General features: G+C 35.8%; 1 protein-coding gene across 5 annotated transcripts in view; it reads left to right on the forward strand.

The window, feature by feature from the left end:
- Positions 1-16,712, forward strand: part of RAPGEF6 (Rap guanine nucleotide exchange factor 6) — a 213,515-nt gene that overhangs the window by 78,436 nt on the left and 118,367 nt on the right. For all 5 annotated transcript variants that reach the window (XM_032156511.2, XM_032156508.2, XM_032156512.2 and 2 more), the window contains one exon: positions 9,863-10,006. In XM_032156511.2, coding sequence (XP_032012402.1) covers positions 9,863-10,006 — 144 coding nt within the window. The remainder of the gene's footprint in view (positions 1-9,862; positions 10,007-16,712) is intronic.

The following is a 16,712-nucleotide window of genomic DNA, read 5'->3' on the forward strand; positions in this document are numbered from 1 at the left end:
GGTTAGTATTTTTGAATGAAAATAAATGTAAAAATCTTAACATTTTAGGTAGTCGAATCTCAGTAATACATACAGAGGATAAAACAACATGACTACATTGAATTTAGTTCCAGAATCGCAAATTGACTTAGCATTTGAATGTGTGATTCACTACATTGATATAATTAGAGAAAAAAAATCAGGTAATAATTTCTATGGATGCAGAAAAAGCTCTTGGTAATCAAAACCCATTCATGATTTTAAAAGCTTTTAGCAAGCTAGGAAGAGAATGAAACTTTTATAACCTAATTGTTACCTGCCGAAACCCTATAATAAATATTGAAAATTTTCTCCCAACATTTGGAAATATATGGAGAAAGCTCACCATACCAAAACTATTGGCTAGGAGATGCATTTAGGCAGGGGAAAAAAGAGATTGGAAAAAAATATAAAACTGTGATTTACAGATGACATGATTTGTATGTAGAAAACCCCAAATTACCTACGTGTGAACTTTTGAAATTTATGTCATTTCAACAAGGTCGTTGGATACTGGTTCATACATAGAAATCAATTGTATTTCTCCTTACAAGTAAGTAGAAAATTGGATTTTATAAACGTACCATTTATAAACGTGAAAACCATCTATATACATCAGATTAAATCTGAAAAAAGTTGTAGGAGACCTTTACACAGAAAACTGTAAAAGGTTGTTTTTAGATCTTCTTTAAATCAGTTACGACAATATTTTTAAGATATAAATTATCTCAAAATTTGTCTAAAATTTAGTGCAATCCCCATCGTAATCCCAGGATGTTTTTAAAATAGAGATAAAGGAATTGATCTGTAACATATGTCACATAAGGGAAGAAGAATACATTTACAAAAACTGTATGAAAAATACTTAAGCTGGGTGTTGTGACACACATCTGTAGTCCCAATTATTCCTGTCTGTGAGTAGCCACTGCACTCCAGCCTAGGCAACATAGACTCCATCTATAAAACCAACAAACAAATAAAACACTTAAGATTAAACTTAATGAATGTGCAGAAATAATGTGTTTAAATACCCTTGAAATAAAAAAATTAAACTTGAACAAAAAAAGAGATACCATGTTCTTAGGTATGGAGTTACCGTAATAAGGATATTACCTTTTGTTAGTTTACCTTATGAATATAATGAAATCCCAGTGAAATATACCATCAGGTATAGTGTTTATTTTGTGTTTTGCATTTTGTGCCATTTAAAAGAGTAAAAAAGCAAGGAGAAGTAGAAGAAACCTGAGAAAGAAGAGCAATTTTAGGGGAGCCATGTAAATCTTTTTATGTACTAAAAGCAATTCAAAAGGAGAAAAAATTTACTCTTCCCCCCAAAAAACAAAATAAGTGATTTTAATATATATAAAATTTTGGTATAATTCCACCAAGAATTATTATTTCTGGTGACTTTAAGAGACAGTATTTTACCTGTACATTCCTAATGTAGTATGTCCCCTAGCACAGAAAGAGCCAGTTGTCTCATTGTTTGTTTTATTAGTGGTCTTTTCTTCTTCTTATTATTATTTTTGAGATGGAGTCTCCATCTGTTGCCCAGGCTGGAGTGCAGTGGCATGATGTCGGCTCACTGCAACCTCCACCTCCTGGATTCAAGTGATTCTCCTACCTCAGCCTCCCGAGTAGCTGAGATTACAGGCACACGCCACCACTCCCAGCTAATTTTTGTATTTTTAGTAGAGATGGGGTTTCACCATGTTGGTCAGGCTAGCCTCAAACTCCTGACCTCAGGTGATCCACCCACCTCGGCCTCCCAAAGTGCTGGGATTACAGGCGTGAGCCACTGAGCCCAGCCTATTGGTGGTCTTTTTACAGTTTTCTGTACAGTCATCACTGCTGGTTATGACTGATCACATGTATGACAGTGGTTCCATAAAATTATAATACTGTGTTTTTACTGTACCTTTTCTGTGTTTCAATACACAGATACTTAACATTGTGTTATAATTGCCTACGGTGTTCAGTACAGTAACATGCTTTACAGGTTGGTAGCTTAGGACCAATAGGCCATGCTATATAGCCTAGATAAGTAGTAGGCTGTACTGTCTATGTGTAAGTGCACTCTATGATGTTCACACAATGACGAAATTGCCCAACAACTAATTTCTCAGAATGTATCCTTATCGTTAAGTGACACATGGCTGTATATGTGTGTATATAGATGCACGTTATATGTAACTAATTATAATTAACATAACACATATATATAAATCTATACTATATATAAATATTACTATCCAAGGTGATGTAACCAGGATGTTAGTGGTAATGTTGATTTTGTTAATTTAAAGCAGTTATATATGTATAGGTAATATTTATGTGTATATTGTGAAAAATTCTGATACATTTAATTGGAAATAATTGAAATTTATAATTACGATTATAGTTAATATAACTAATAGATGCATAAATAAATGTCATTAGTAATCAAGATTTTTACTTTAGCATAAGAGTTGTGTAAAATTAAAGATGTTAAGAAAAACTCCAGTCTAAAACGTCAATAGGAAATGTCAGCATTGACACATGACTATTTTTTTCTCTTAAAAGTATTTACCAAATTATTTCACCTTAAGAAAAAAAAATGTGTTTCCTAGGGTTGTTCGTTGCAAAAGCTTAGAAGCAGCAATATCCAAGTAGTTAAACCATTCCTAGTGGTTATAGAGCTCAGATTATGATGATAATGAGTAGGTACCATTTCCCCACTAAAAGGATAACAAACCTTCATTAAGTTAATGATTTGTAGCAGGTGTGGACACCAAGAAATTTATTAGATTGGGATTTCCTTCACTAGGAAGCAGAGAAATATTTAAAATTATTGAGCTTCTCTCAAAAATATCAGGATTCTGTGAACCTTAATACTTGGGGTCTGTTTCTTCTTTTTCTATATTTGACATGAGGTTCTTTTTTACCTGGAAAGACTTTTCTATTTGTATTCATTGTGTTTGCTGATAGGTTTGAATTTACTTTCACCACATTATGTGCTTTGTATTTGTTCTTGTTTTTTCCCCTCTTTTTGTTTTTTGTGTTTTTTTTGTCCTCCTTTATTTTAAGTTCTTTTTTCCTTCCTCTCCTCCCCACCATACTCTTGTAGAAATGGTGTTTGGTCTCTTCTTTTAGTGCTAATTCTGACTATTTTTAAATTCCTACTTAGGCCAGGCACAGTGGCTCCCTCCTGTAATCCCAGCACTTTGGGAGGCCAAGGCGGGTGGATCATCTGAGATCAGGAGTGCGAGACCAGCCTGGCCAACATGGTGAAACCCCATCTCTATTGAAAATACAAAAATTAGCCAGGTGTGGTAGGCTCCTGTAATCCCAGCTACGTGGGAGGCTGAGGCTGGAGAATCACTTGAACCCGGGAGGTGGAGGTTGCAGCGAACCAAGATTGTGCCACTGCACTCCAGCCTGGGCGACAGAGTGAGATTATGTCTAAAAAAAAAAACCTACTTAAAAACACCTGAGGCTAATAAGTAGCTAAACTGATAAGAGTTTAATGTTAGTATCCAAATGTAATTCCTATTGTCCAGTATTTTAGCTTTATGTATTCTGTAAATTTTGCCTTACTGTTTTATGCAGTCATTATTTATTCCTGTTTAACCACGTATTTAATATTTTTTGCTTTTAGTTCTTTCTTGTATATGAGAGCGTCCTAATGGTAACACTTGTGTTATGTTTAAAGTACACCCGTTAAAAATTCTTTCCTGAAGATCTTTTGTTGTTAAGTATCTCAGGTATTTTTTTTCTTTTTTGTCTGAAAATAACTTTATTTTTCTTCATTCTTGGAGGATTGTTTTTGCCATTGATACAATTTTAGGAGGAGAATTATTTTTTATTAACACAATTAATACATTCTATTTTTTTACATTCATTGTATTTTGAGGAGTCAGACATTAATCTAATTGCCTTCCTGATCTCTTTTTTCTTTCTGGCTGCATTAAAAGTCTTCTGTTTATATTTTCTCCGTAATTTGGTATCGTAGTTTTTCATTATCCTGTTTTGGATTTTTTGGACTGCTTTGGGCATCAAAAATTCTTTTTTTCCTTAAATATTGTCTTGTTCTATCATCTTGAAATTTTTTTTTCAACCTTTCCTCTTAGCTTTCTTATTTTTCACCTCTTCTTGATGACTTTGTGCTGTATGTTGAGTAAATCTTCTGGATTTATCTTCCCAGTTTGCTAACTCCCTTTTTAGTTGCATCTTAATATGCCGTTCAATTCCTTCATTTTTCTTATTTAACTCTTTTCCTCTTTCTCTTTGGTAATTTTATTGTCCTATGTTTAATTTCCTTGATCTTAACTCAGTTGTGTTGAGTCTGCCAATGAGCATATCAAAGACATTCCTCATGTCTATTACTATGTCTTTCGTTTCTAACATTTTCATTTTTATTTTATATTTTTCCTTTGTCTGCTAAAATTATCAGTCTATGTGTGTTGTCTATACCTTTTCCAGTGAACCTATAACATATTTAATCATAGTTGATTGAAGTTCTCTGTCTGGTAGTTCTAGCATCTGGATCTACTCTAATTTTTGTAGACTGTTGATTGCTTTGTCTCTTGGTTTTTGTTTTTTGTTTTGTTTTGTTTTACCTTTCCTTTTTTATGTGAGTTATAATTTTGGATTTAATGTTAGGCATTGGGTATAGGGCTATAGCTTTTAAGCCTAGAGATGAACACATTTCTACTGGAATTGAGCTAGGTTTGGATTCTCTTGCTATTACGGTGCACCAGTGGTTTCAAATTTGTTTAGTGTTACTTTGTCCTTGAGTTTGCTGGAAGATTTTTCTGTCAGTGTTCCTGCTCCACTCAGTTTTAGGCCTTCTCTGTGCTCTTGTGCTTCAGCAGGGTCTCTTCATCTTCTCATCTCTCCTCCAAATGTAGATTGCTATTGGTTGTTCCTCACTGCTTGCTAGCCTGGCAGTGAGGAGGAGAGCACTTAGGGCTTTCTTGTCCTGGTCAAGCCTCACCTGCTTGGTTGCTGTTTATCATCTCTGGCTCATTTTCAAGTTTTCTTTTGTTTGAAAGTTTTTAAATTTTGGCTTTCTATTCTCTTAATACTTTCGGTATATTGGAGTATTTGCAAGTGTCATTCTGCTTTTGGGGGGGCTCATTATTTTTAATTATGTCTTGCTTCTTACATGATTTTGATGTAGTTGGGATTTTTTTATGTTTGTCTGTGAGTTCATATGTCTTGGAACTTTAGGTACAGTAATACTTTGAGGTTTATGTTAAAGTTGCATTTTTGTTGGCCTGGTGCAGTGGCTCACACCTGTATCTCAGCACTTTGAGAGGCTGAGGCAGGTAGATCACCTGAGGTCATTGGTTTGAGATCAGCCTGGCCAACATGGTGAAACCCCATCTCTACTAAAAATACAAAAAGTAGCCGGGCATGGTGGTGCTTGCCTGTAATCTCAGCTACTTGGGAGGATGAGGCAGGAGAATCGCTTGAACCTGGGAGGTGGAGGCTGCAGTGGGCCAAGATTGCGCCATTGCTCTCCAGCCTGGGTGACATGAGCAAAATGCCATCTCAAAAAACAAAACAAAACAAAACAAAAAAGGAAGTTGCATTTTTGTAAGAAAGTTTTGCATTTGTTATTTCTACTATTGTATATTAATAGTGCTGAATGTCTTTCAATTTGCTTGCATGCTTGAGGTATTATGAATTCAAACTACAGATCTGGATGAGGGATGGCTTGTAGTTTTGAATTCTCAGGGGAAGGCAAGTTTTGCTTAGTTGCTTCCCCTCCTCTTCTTTTCCCAGTGCCAGGCAAGTTTTCTTCCTGTCCCCTTCTGCTTGTATCTTGCTTACCCTTGCAATGGGGGTGTAGCTGTTTGGGATGAGCTTTATGAGTAGGTTTCTATTAGATTCCTCAACTTTGGTAGAGTCTCTTGTTTCATCTCTTGTCTATCTCATTCCCTACAAACATCAGAGTGAAAAATCTTTTCTTTAGGGTTTGACAGAAACTGTCTGGTAGATCCAGGGCTTTACTGGTTTCCCAAGTTCAAGTATTCTTGCTTTCACATCGTTCTTGGCCTTTGGATTCTGTACCTTTTGTGCCATTTCAGTTGTGTTTGTGGTTTTATTTTTTTAAAATCTTACATTGTTTTTAATTCAGGCTTTAATATTTTAAATACCACAATTCAGTTATATTCAGTGGGAACTTTGTTAAGGGCATTTAAGTCTTTATATTCCTGGAATAAAAGTCATGATTAGATTTTTCTTTGCATTTGATACTTTTCCCAAGATTTTGAAACGTAGAAAGCCTTTTCCTAAATTTATTTGACTTCCATTTTTACTCTGTAAAGCCTTTATCGTTTAAATCTCTGCATTGCTCAATAACTGGTAGATATTAAAAGACCTAAGAATCATATAATATTGGACTTTTGCCTGAAGTAGATAATCTGTTTTATCTTTTGGGATAGAGCAATATGAAGTTGAACTTTTTACTCACACTTGGGTTTTAAGTCCTAATTCACCTACTTGTGTGAATTAACTTTTTTTTTTTCTTTTTTTGAGACGGAGTCTCACTCTTGTTGCCCAGGCTAGAGTGCAGTGACACAATCTCTGCTCACTGCAACCTCTGCCGCCCGGTTTGAAGTAGTTCTCCTGCGTCAGCCTCCCGAGTAGCTAGGATTACAGTGCCTGCCACCGCGCCTGGCTAAATTTTGTAGTTTTTAGTAGAGATGGGGTTTTGCCATCTTGGCCAGGCTGGTCTTGAACTCCTGACCTCATGATTCACCCACCTCAGCCTCCCAAAGTGCTGGGATTACAGGCGTGAGCCACCCTGCCCAGCCTGTGAATTAACTTTTATGAGACTCTGTACCATCTATTACAATAGGAAAAGTAGCTATGTTCGCAATAGGGTTATTGTGAACCTTAAATGAGATAAGCTACAGTTCTGGTATATGGCCTTGTGTATACCTTTTGAGGACCTTATACATAATTCCAAGGACCTAATGTATTTGAGGCAAAAGGGAAAATTTAAACAAACACCCATTTTGGCAAATGTCTTGAATATTAGGTGAACAAAGATGAATATAATATTACATAATACAGTTCCTGCCTTAGAGAACTTGTTATCTTATTACTGAGGTTGGTATGCTTAGTGCTATAGAAGGGGTAATATCTTTCTGGAGTAAAGGGATTGGTTGAGCTAGGTCGTAAGATGAAGGTAGGAGGCCAATATGTTGGCAAAGAGGGAATGGGCTTTTAGCCAGAAGTGACAGCTGCATATGTAAAGGTCTGAAGGCAGTAGAGAACATGTCCCATTTCTGAGAAGTCTAGGTGTGTATGTACAATAAGCCAATTGATGTCTAAGGAGAGGAATGTCTTTTGTAATTATGGAAGAGATGGCCATTGAGATAGGTAGTGGCTAAATGATAGCACGTGAAGACAGAATGGGTATGATAACACAAATTGAAGAAATAAGTTACTTGGCAGATTTTAAGTTATATATAGGGGCACATGAATAGTCACATTGAGTTGGCTGCTACTTATTCTTGAATTCACACCTGAACAAAACAGATTAGACATCAACTCTTAGAAATCATTAGGAAATTTTGTATATCTAATTAGAATTCTTGTGGGAAAGCAAATAAGGGAGCAGCTTTTCCAGGATTGTACGTGTAAGATAAGGTGATAAAAGTATTTTGGGGATGGAGTTTATAATGGCTTTGAATATCAAATGTAAGAGTTTAAAATTTATTTGGTGTAAACATTAGAGGTCCGTTGTGGCATTTTGAACAGGAAACCTGAGTAATGGTCATTAGCTAGGTGATTTGTTTGACCATGCAGGATAGAATTGGAGAGGAATATGCCTAAAGCAGCAGGATCACCTATTGCTGTGGTTTGGGACTGAGGTGATTAAGACTTAAATTAAGGGGAGGTGGTAATGGGAATGAAAGAGCATTATGGGAGGGATTTATAGAGAATTGACGATCTGAGAGAGAATTGAACCGAAGATTTGGAAGACAAGCAGGGGTGCTGAGAATGTTGATATGATACAGTAGTCTCCCACACCCCCATATCTGCAGTTTCACTTTCCACATTTTTAGGACTGTCGTACTGTTGAAAGAGAGAGGAGCTAAATGATGAGAACACATGGACACATAGAGGGGAACAACACACACTGGGGCCTTTTGGTGGAGGCTGGGAGGAGGGAGAGGATCAGGAAAAATAACTCACAGGCACTAGGCTTAATACCTGAGTGCTGAAATAATCTGTATAACAAACCTCATGACACAAGTTTACCTGCGTAATAAACCTGTGCTTCTACTGCTGAACTTAAAATAAAAGTTAAAAAAAGAGAGACCATATTCACGTAACTTTTTTTTTTTTTTTTTTTAAGGGACAGGGTCTTGCTGTGTTGCTCAGGCTGGACGTTAACTCCTGGGCTCAAGTGATCCTCTCGCCCAGCTTCCCTGGTAGCAGGGACTACAGGAACTCGCCACTGTGCCCCCTCACCCCCACATAACTTTTATTGTAGTATATTATTATATTTTATTATTAATCTCTTCCGTGCCTAATTTATAAATTAAACTTTATCATAGGTATGTAAATACAGAAAAATACATGGCATATATAGAATTTGGTACTGTCTGCAGTTTCAGGCATCTAGTGGGGATCTTGGAATGTATCCCCCTCAGATAAGGGGGCACCACTGTGTTTGGATGGGTGCCTAGGAAATTTTTGGTAATATCAAGAGCTCTGACATTAGCAGAAAGAGTAGTTATGGGGGAAAATTAAAACCACCATTTATTATTTATTAGATGTGAGCTTAGTTATAAAGGTAGATTTTTAGAGCATATCAATATACCTTTATAAAAATAGTTAATTTAAAAAATTATGGTCTGTGATTGGACAGGCAGTGCAGTCTTGTATCAATGGCATAAGCTGTTGAGCTAGATAGGTCTATATTCCTCCTCACCTTTAAAAAAAAAATTTTTTTTTAAGTTTTTTGAGACAGGGTTTTTGTCCTGTCACCCAGGCTGGAGTGCAGTTGTGCAGTCGTAGCTAACAGCGGCTTTGAACTCCTGGGCTCAGTTGATCCTCCCACCTCAGCTGCCTAAGTAGCTGGTATTACAGGTGCACACCACCGTGCCTGGCTTATTTTTTTTTCCCCTGTAGAAATGGGGTCTTGCTCTGTTGCCAGGTTGCCAACTCACCTTTAATAAGTATCACTGTTGTGCGACTGGAATGTCACTAATATCTTTGGGTTTTTCTTTGTCTACAAAGTAGAGATAGTAATACCTGCTTACAGGGCTGTTGTGTGAACTAAGTACTTAATATATATGCATGCTGGCCTATTTTAAACTCCTAACAAATGTTAATTTTCCATTTTATTTTCTTACTTAGAAGATGCCAGCCTTACTTGTGACTGTTGTCATGCATTAAGTTGAAAATTAAAGAATACTGCATAAAGTTTTCTTGTTTTACTTCTTAACAATTAACTAAAACCATAACCAGGATTGTTTGCTAAGTAAAATATGTGTATAATCAGGCAGTTTGTAATTAGAGGAACTCTGAAGTTGTAATTATTGAATGTGTAGGTGTAGTTAACAGCCTTCATTTCTGGTAAGTGACTTTACTTAGAGGATGTATGTTTATGTGCACAAGAGAGACTGTTTCCTGGACGGGAACTGTGGTCTCCAGATCTTTATAATAACATCACCTTTAATCTTTAACTCATGAGCGTTGTGCTATACAGACTGTTTTCTTGAGGCAGTTTCTTGTAAGAAGTAAATGAAGCTTCCTTATGAGCCTGTTAAGACTCCATAGACTGTCAATAATATGGAAAAATTTGATATTTAATCAGGAATATGAACATGTGTTTCAGGTAGAGAATGCCAAAGATAATGAAGATAATATTCTACAAAGAGAAATTCCTGCCAGACAATCCCGAAGAAGATTTCGGAAAATCAACTATAAAGGAGAGCGCCAAACCATTACTGATGATGTGGAGGTTAACAGCTATCTTTCTGTAAGTATATTTAGGAACAGTTCATGAATCTTCCTTAATTTTCATATATAGTATCTTTAATTTACATGTGTCTTTGGTAATATCAACACGCTGGGCTCTGTATGTAAAAGTTTGGGGCAGGTAAATATATAATCTTTTTAAATGTGTCTGTTTGGTTGAATTGGTTAGGAATGCTCTTACCAGTGGGAGTTCTGTTTTTGCTTTTTTGTTGTTGTTTAAATAGTGAAAAAAGTTATTAGGCCGGGTACAGTGGGTCATGCCTGTAATATCAGCACTTTGGGAGGCCTAGGCGGGCGGATCACAAGGTCAGGAGTTCAAGACCAGCCTGGCCAATATGGTGAAACCCCCATCTCTACTAAAAATACACAAATTAGCCGGGTGTGGTAGTGCATGCCTGTAGTCACAGCTAATTGGGAGGCCGAGGCAGGAGAATTGCTTCAACCCGGGAGGCAGAGGTTGTAGTGAGCCAATGTCACGCCACTGCACTCCAGCCTGGGCGACAAGAGCAAAACTATGTTGCAAAAAAAAAAAAAAAAACTAAGCTGTGTCTTCAAAAGTCTTTAATTTTGTACTTGTGAATAGCTTGTTTTTAGACTGAAAAGTAGTTAAATGAAGAAATAAGGGTAATCTAAAAAAATCGTGTATTTTTGGGGGGAGAGGTTTCATAGTTACCAGTTTCCAAAGTACTCACGATTTCTAGAATATTAAAACAATTAGTACAGAACATTTCCTCTTGTTTGCATTTGTTAAAAATAATAATAAAAAGGATGGTTAAATATAGTGAAATTCCCAAGGATGTGTTTAGTTCTTTCGGGTGTCATAAACAGATATTTATTCATTTCATGTTAGGCGTTAGGAATAAGAAAGATTATTTCGAGAGTTGTTTGTACTGGAATAAGTGTTAGAATTAAGGCAGCTCTGATATTTGTCGCATTTGCCTAATTGCATTGATTCAATACAAGAATATGAAATAGTCCTAAAATTTATCATATCCAGAGCCACACAAGATTTCCTGTTCTTACTATTTAACAATTTCTTTCTCTTTGTATAGTAAATTTCTCATCACCAATTGAGGTGACATATTTTGCTTTACTATATAAGTAATATGTGGCTGGGTGTGGTGGCTCACGCTTGTAATCCCAGCACTTTGGGTGGCCGAGGCGGGCGGATCACGAGGTCGGGAGATCGAGACCACGGTGAAACCCCGTCTCTACTAAAAATACAAAAAAAAAAAAAAATTAGCCGGGCATGGTGGCGGGCACCTGTAGTCCCAGCTACTCGGAGAGGCTGAGGCAGGACAATGGCGTGAACCCAGGAGGCAGAGCTTGCAGTGAGCCGAGATCGCGCCACTGCACTCCAGCCTGGGCGACAGAGCGAGACTCCGTCTCAAAAAAATAAATAAATAAATAAAATAATAATAATATGTCTTTTTTTGAAAAATTAGAAACAAATTGTTCCCATTACACAGTTATATAACTATTTGATGACATTTTGCATATTCTTGGATAAAGCTTTTCAACATAGAGATAAATCTGTAAGGTTTTTGCTAACAATTAAAAACTTAAATATAAATTTTTGTAACTTTTAAAAACAAATATATAAACTAAACATCTTTGAATGTTATTAAATGTTTTTTCCATTATTCCTAATGACTGCACATTACTCCATTATAATAATATGCTATAATTTATTCAGTTCTTGATATTTGATAAGTTACATTGTTTCCAGTTCTTCTTTCTTTCTTTCTTTCTTTCTTTCTTTATTTATTTATTTTTTTGAGATGGAGTCTTGCTGTGTTGCCCAGGCTGGAGTGCAGTGGCGGGATCTTGGCTCACTACAACCTCTGCCTCCTGGGTTCAAGCGCTTCTCCTGCCTCAGCCTCCCTAGTAGCTGGGACTACAGGTGCCCGCCACCACGCCCAGCTAATTGTTTGTATTTTTAGTAGAGACGGGTTTTCACCATGTTAGCCAGGATGGTCTCGATCTCCTGCCTTGTGATCTGCCCGCCTCAGCCTCCCACAGTGCTGGGATTACAGGCATGAGCCACAGCACCCGGCCTTTTCCTTATTTTTAAAAAATTAAGGTGCCAAGTACAACGTATGCCCACATTTTCATTCCTATAGAAAAAATGTCAAGAGGTAGAATTAATAAATGAAAGAATCTTTAGTTGTAATATTTAGTTTTCCTTGTATGAGCTAGAGTGTGTTTTGATTGCTTGCTCATTCTAGTCTCAACTTTAGTATCTTCTTTTCCCAGATTTTTTTGGTGTCCTGCCATGAATCCTAGACAGATTTCATATTTTCTCTCTTAGCTGTGGATCATGCTCATGACTCATTTGCTTTTAGCCCTCCTCTGTACTGAGAATTGTTGTCTTCTAGAGATACTGATTTCCTGGGATCAGAAAGAGCAATAGGCATACTCCTTAGGGATTCTGTTTGTTTCATAACGCTTAGTGGCATTTTTGCATGCATACCTAGTGTTAGATGGTGATCCTAAGTACTGTCAAGCGTTTGACAAATCATGAAAAGGAGAAATTGATTCATGTTAGACAAAACTGATTTATTAACCATGAGACCGGGTTAGAGAAGCTTTTTGGTCATGTTATGTACGTATGCTGTTTCTTGAATTAATGGAATTATTTTTTTCCTAAAAAGGATGTATTTCAGTTAACTTAGAAAATATGGTGTTGAAGGTTTCATTTATTTTTAATTAATGCTACCAATTATGTAACACCTGTGCATCTGGCCAGTGTCCTACAATATTGGCAGTTGGTCTAGGTAAGGATGCTGTGTAGCAAAAATCTTAATCATGTTTATGAGAGCAGCAAGTAGAGAATTGGTTTAATGGCCTTTATAGGGTTCTCTATGTCTTTTGTTCTGTTGTCAGCAATTCAGAGAGAAAAAGATCAGGAGGAATCATTTCTTCTTTTACACAGCAGTGTAAATTTGAGTTTTTTTTTTTTTTTCCCTTAATGTGTAAACCATCATCTACTTTTTCTTTCTAGAGTGCTGAAGGGTAAAATAAAGTTGTTACTGTTGTTTATCATAATTATTCTTTAATACCCAACTTGTACAAGGGTTTGTATTAAAGATTTTGCCTCCATTTTAGTTATTTTCTATCTAAATTCTTAGAATGACTGAAAAAGATGATTTATTCATATGAAATATTTTTATAGTTTTGTTGTACATTGCTTTGTATAAACATGAACCCTAATCTTAATGTGACTTTTTTAATGTGGAATGAGCACTTCTCTAATGGTAGTAACGTTTTAGAAGCTCTGTTGAGTATTGCTCTGAGTTTGCAACAATTTTTTTGGTACAATTTCTTATCACTTTATTGAGATATTATTAAAGTTAATGCACTACTCATATTTAAAGTGCACAGTTTAGGCCAGTCGTGGTGGCTCATGCCTGAAATCCCAGCACTTTGGGGGCTGAGGCAAGTGGATCACTTGAGGTCAGGAGTTCAAGACCATCCTGGCTAACATGGTGAAACCCCGTCTCTACTGAAAATTCAAAAATTAGCCAGACATGATGGCGCTTGCCTGTAATCCCAGCTACTCGGGAGGCTGAGGCAGGAGAATCACTTGAACCCAGAAGGTGGAGGTCATGCCGCTGCACTCCAGCCTGGGCTACACAGTGAGATTCCATCTAAAAAAAAAAAAAAAAAAAATTTTTTTAATGAAAATTTGATTTTAATCAGTTTTGACGTATGTATAATAAACCTTTGAAACCATCACCATATTCAAGATTATGATTACTTCCGTCACCCTAAAGTTTTGTCGTCTCCCTTTGTAATTCATCTTTTCTAAATCCCCATCCTCAAGCAACCATTTATCTGCTTTCTGTCACTGTGGATTAGTTTCAGTTTCTAGAATTTTATGTAAATGGTATCATATATTGTGGATTTTTTGGAGGGTGAGCTTCTTTCACTCATTATAATGATTTTGAGACCTTTCCCTGTCGTGTGCATCAATTGTATTTTTTCCCCTCTCTTGTGGGTATTATTTCATTATATGAATGTACCACCATTTGTTTCTCTTTTTTCCTGTTTATGAATATTTGGATTGTTCCATTTTTGGGGAATTGCAAATAAAGCTACTATAAACATTTATGTACAAATCTTTGTTGATACATATACTTCCATTTCTCTTAGGTTAATATGCAGGAGTGGGTGACTGGTCATATGGCAAATGTATGCTTAACTTTGTAAGAAACTACCAAAATTGTTATTTAGTGTGGCTGTTGCATTTTACATAATTTGTGTTCTTTGAAAATGACAGTTTCCACATCCTCACCAACACTTGGTATTGTCAGATTTTATTATTATTATTTGTAAAATTTTTAATAGTTATGTAGTGGTATCTCATTTTGATTTTAATTTACGTATCCCTGATGACTTACAGTGTTGAGCCTCTTTTCATATACTTATTAGTCAGTTGTATATTCATATTCTTTTGTAAAATATTCAAATATTTTTAGAGTTTGCAACAAATTTAATTGTCTTCATATAGTCTCAGAAATTTCAGAGCTTTGATCTTTGAGGCAGATGACTTTGGTATTTAGATAGCAGAAAGGTGATCAAGAGCAATATTTAGTGAGGAGGATGGGTAATCAAGCCAAGTATAAAAAGTCCAGTGTTTAGATGAGCCATCTATCTTGAATTCTTGCTTCACTAACTGAATGATGAGGACAGTTCATCTAAATCTTTGGTGCTTCACCTCTAAAAATGAGGGTATTGTAATACCAGGTTTGCCTGTCTTAGGGGGTGGTTGTTGAAATTTTTAGAACGTGTGTGTATTCACAGTCTAATCACTCAATAATATCTATAGATTCTTCCTTTCACATGTTTCAGAATTTGTGCTTTTCACTTAATTTGCCCATGTCATATCTTTAGTGTTCACTTTTTTCTTTATAGGACTGTTGTAATAGCGTCTCTTAAATTCTCCCAGCCACCTTTCCCTGTAAAAGCAGTATTGTTTCATTTTAAGAGATTTTGAAAAATTAGAAAACCTGAAAAGTATTGTTTAATTTCTTTATCAGAAGATACCTACTTAATCAGTTTGTTTATTTGATTTAAAATTTTTTATCTTCTCTCTGAACTTGTTTCCCTATCGCTAGCCCTGCTTTCTACATCCTCCCCTATACCCTTGCCACTAACTAGTCCATTTATTTTGCTTCTGTCAGTTCTAAGTGAAGCTCTAACAATGTCACTTGTTTTAAACTCTTAAATCTGTTCATGGCCTACCATCAGTTACAGAAAAATTCCAGTAATCTAGCATATAAGGACCTTCATAGTTTAGACCGGTCTTGTTTAATTGAATTTTCTGTTATGATGGAAATATTTTATGTCTGTGCCATCGAAATTGATAGCAGCTAGCTAGCCATAGTATTGAGCTATTGAGCACAATTTACAAGTAAATAACCACATGTCCCTAGTTGGACATCATAGATCTGGACTTTGTTCACTTCTCCAACTTTATCTTTTACCTGTTTTCTATGTATTTCCTATTTTTTGGCCATACTGAACAAATTTGCTGACCATTGAAGAAACCATGTGTCTATGTACATCTCTTGTATATATGATTCCTTTTACTTAAAATGTACTTTTATTCTTTGTCCTCTTAACAAAAGTCTTAAGACCTGATTTCACATCATGTCATGGAGGACTCTGATTTTTTTCTTGGGAAGGATTAAGCAGATATCTGCACTCCCATAATATCTTGTTTATGTGCCTGTAAGCACTCATTATGCTGAGTATAATTACAATTATACTATATTGCGGTGTAATTGTTTATTTAAATATCTCTCTCATCAGAATGGATGCTCCTAGAAAATGTCAACCATCATAATTGTAACCTTAGAGTATATTGCCTGCCAAAGAAAATAAGAGTGCCTGTTCTGTCAGCTTACTTAGTGTCCTGTGTAACTTTGGGCAAGTTGTATGACCTTTGTATATCTGTCTTGATAGATAACTTACAGATTTATAAAAGTATTAAGTGAGATAATATATAAAAAGGGCTCTGCCTAGTGTCTGGTGCTCTGAAAAATAGTAATGTTAGTAGCATCCTATTGCTGTTGTTGTTATTGTAAATCTTCAAGAAATCTTTGTTCCTATTGCTTACAAAATGCTATTAGTATTTATTCCATACCTGGATGTAAAAAGTGCCTACCAAAATATGTAAATATATTAAAGTAAATATAAACAAGTAAGCTAAAGAATCAGAACAAAGGGAGAATAAAGGTAAGAAAAGTTAAATCAAGTTAGCTTGAAGTTAGAACGATCAGACAATTAAAATTTATCCTCAGAATCACTCACTTTGAACAAGTAATTTCTTTGTCCAATCTTAAAAGATAAAAGTAGTTACAAAATGTATATGCAAGACACTGGATGAGTCGCTTTACTGTATATAATGAGTAGCTAGAAGCCAATCAATTGAGATGGAGAATGTCTGCCAAGAAATGATGAATCTGATTTTGGAATTAATCACTTGTAGGCCTGTCTGATAGTAGTTAGCAAGACCATTTGTTTAGCCCAAAACAATCTCCAGGACATGGGAAGAAAATACTGTTATCTTACCCTTTTCAGTTTCTCGGGATTTTGTGTATATTTCATAATGAATACAAAATATTTTGCCAGTAACACATATATTAATTTTTAAATACATTATGTATGTTAGAAATGTAACTCATTCTTTTCCCCAGTGC

Source organism: Hylobates moloch, unplaced genomic scaffold (assembly GCF_009828535.3).
Source record: "Hylobates moloch isolate HMO894 unplaced genomic scaffold, HMol_V3 SCAFFOLD_6, whole genome shotgun sequence".
Classification (NCBI taxonomy): Eukaryota; Metazoa; Chordata; class Mammalia; order Primates; family Hylobatidae; genus Hylobates; species Hylobates moloch.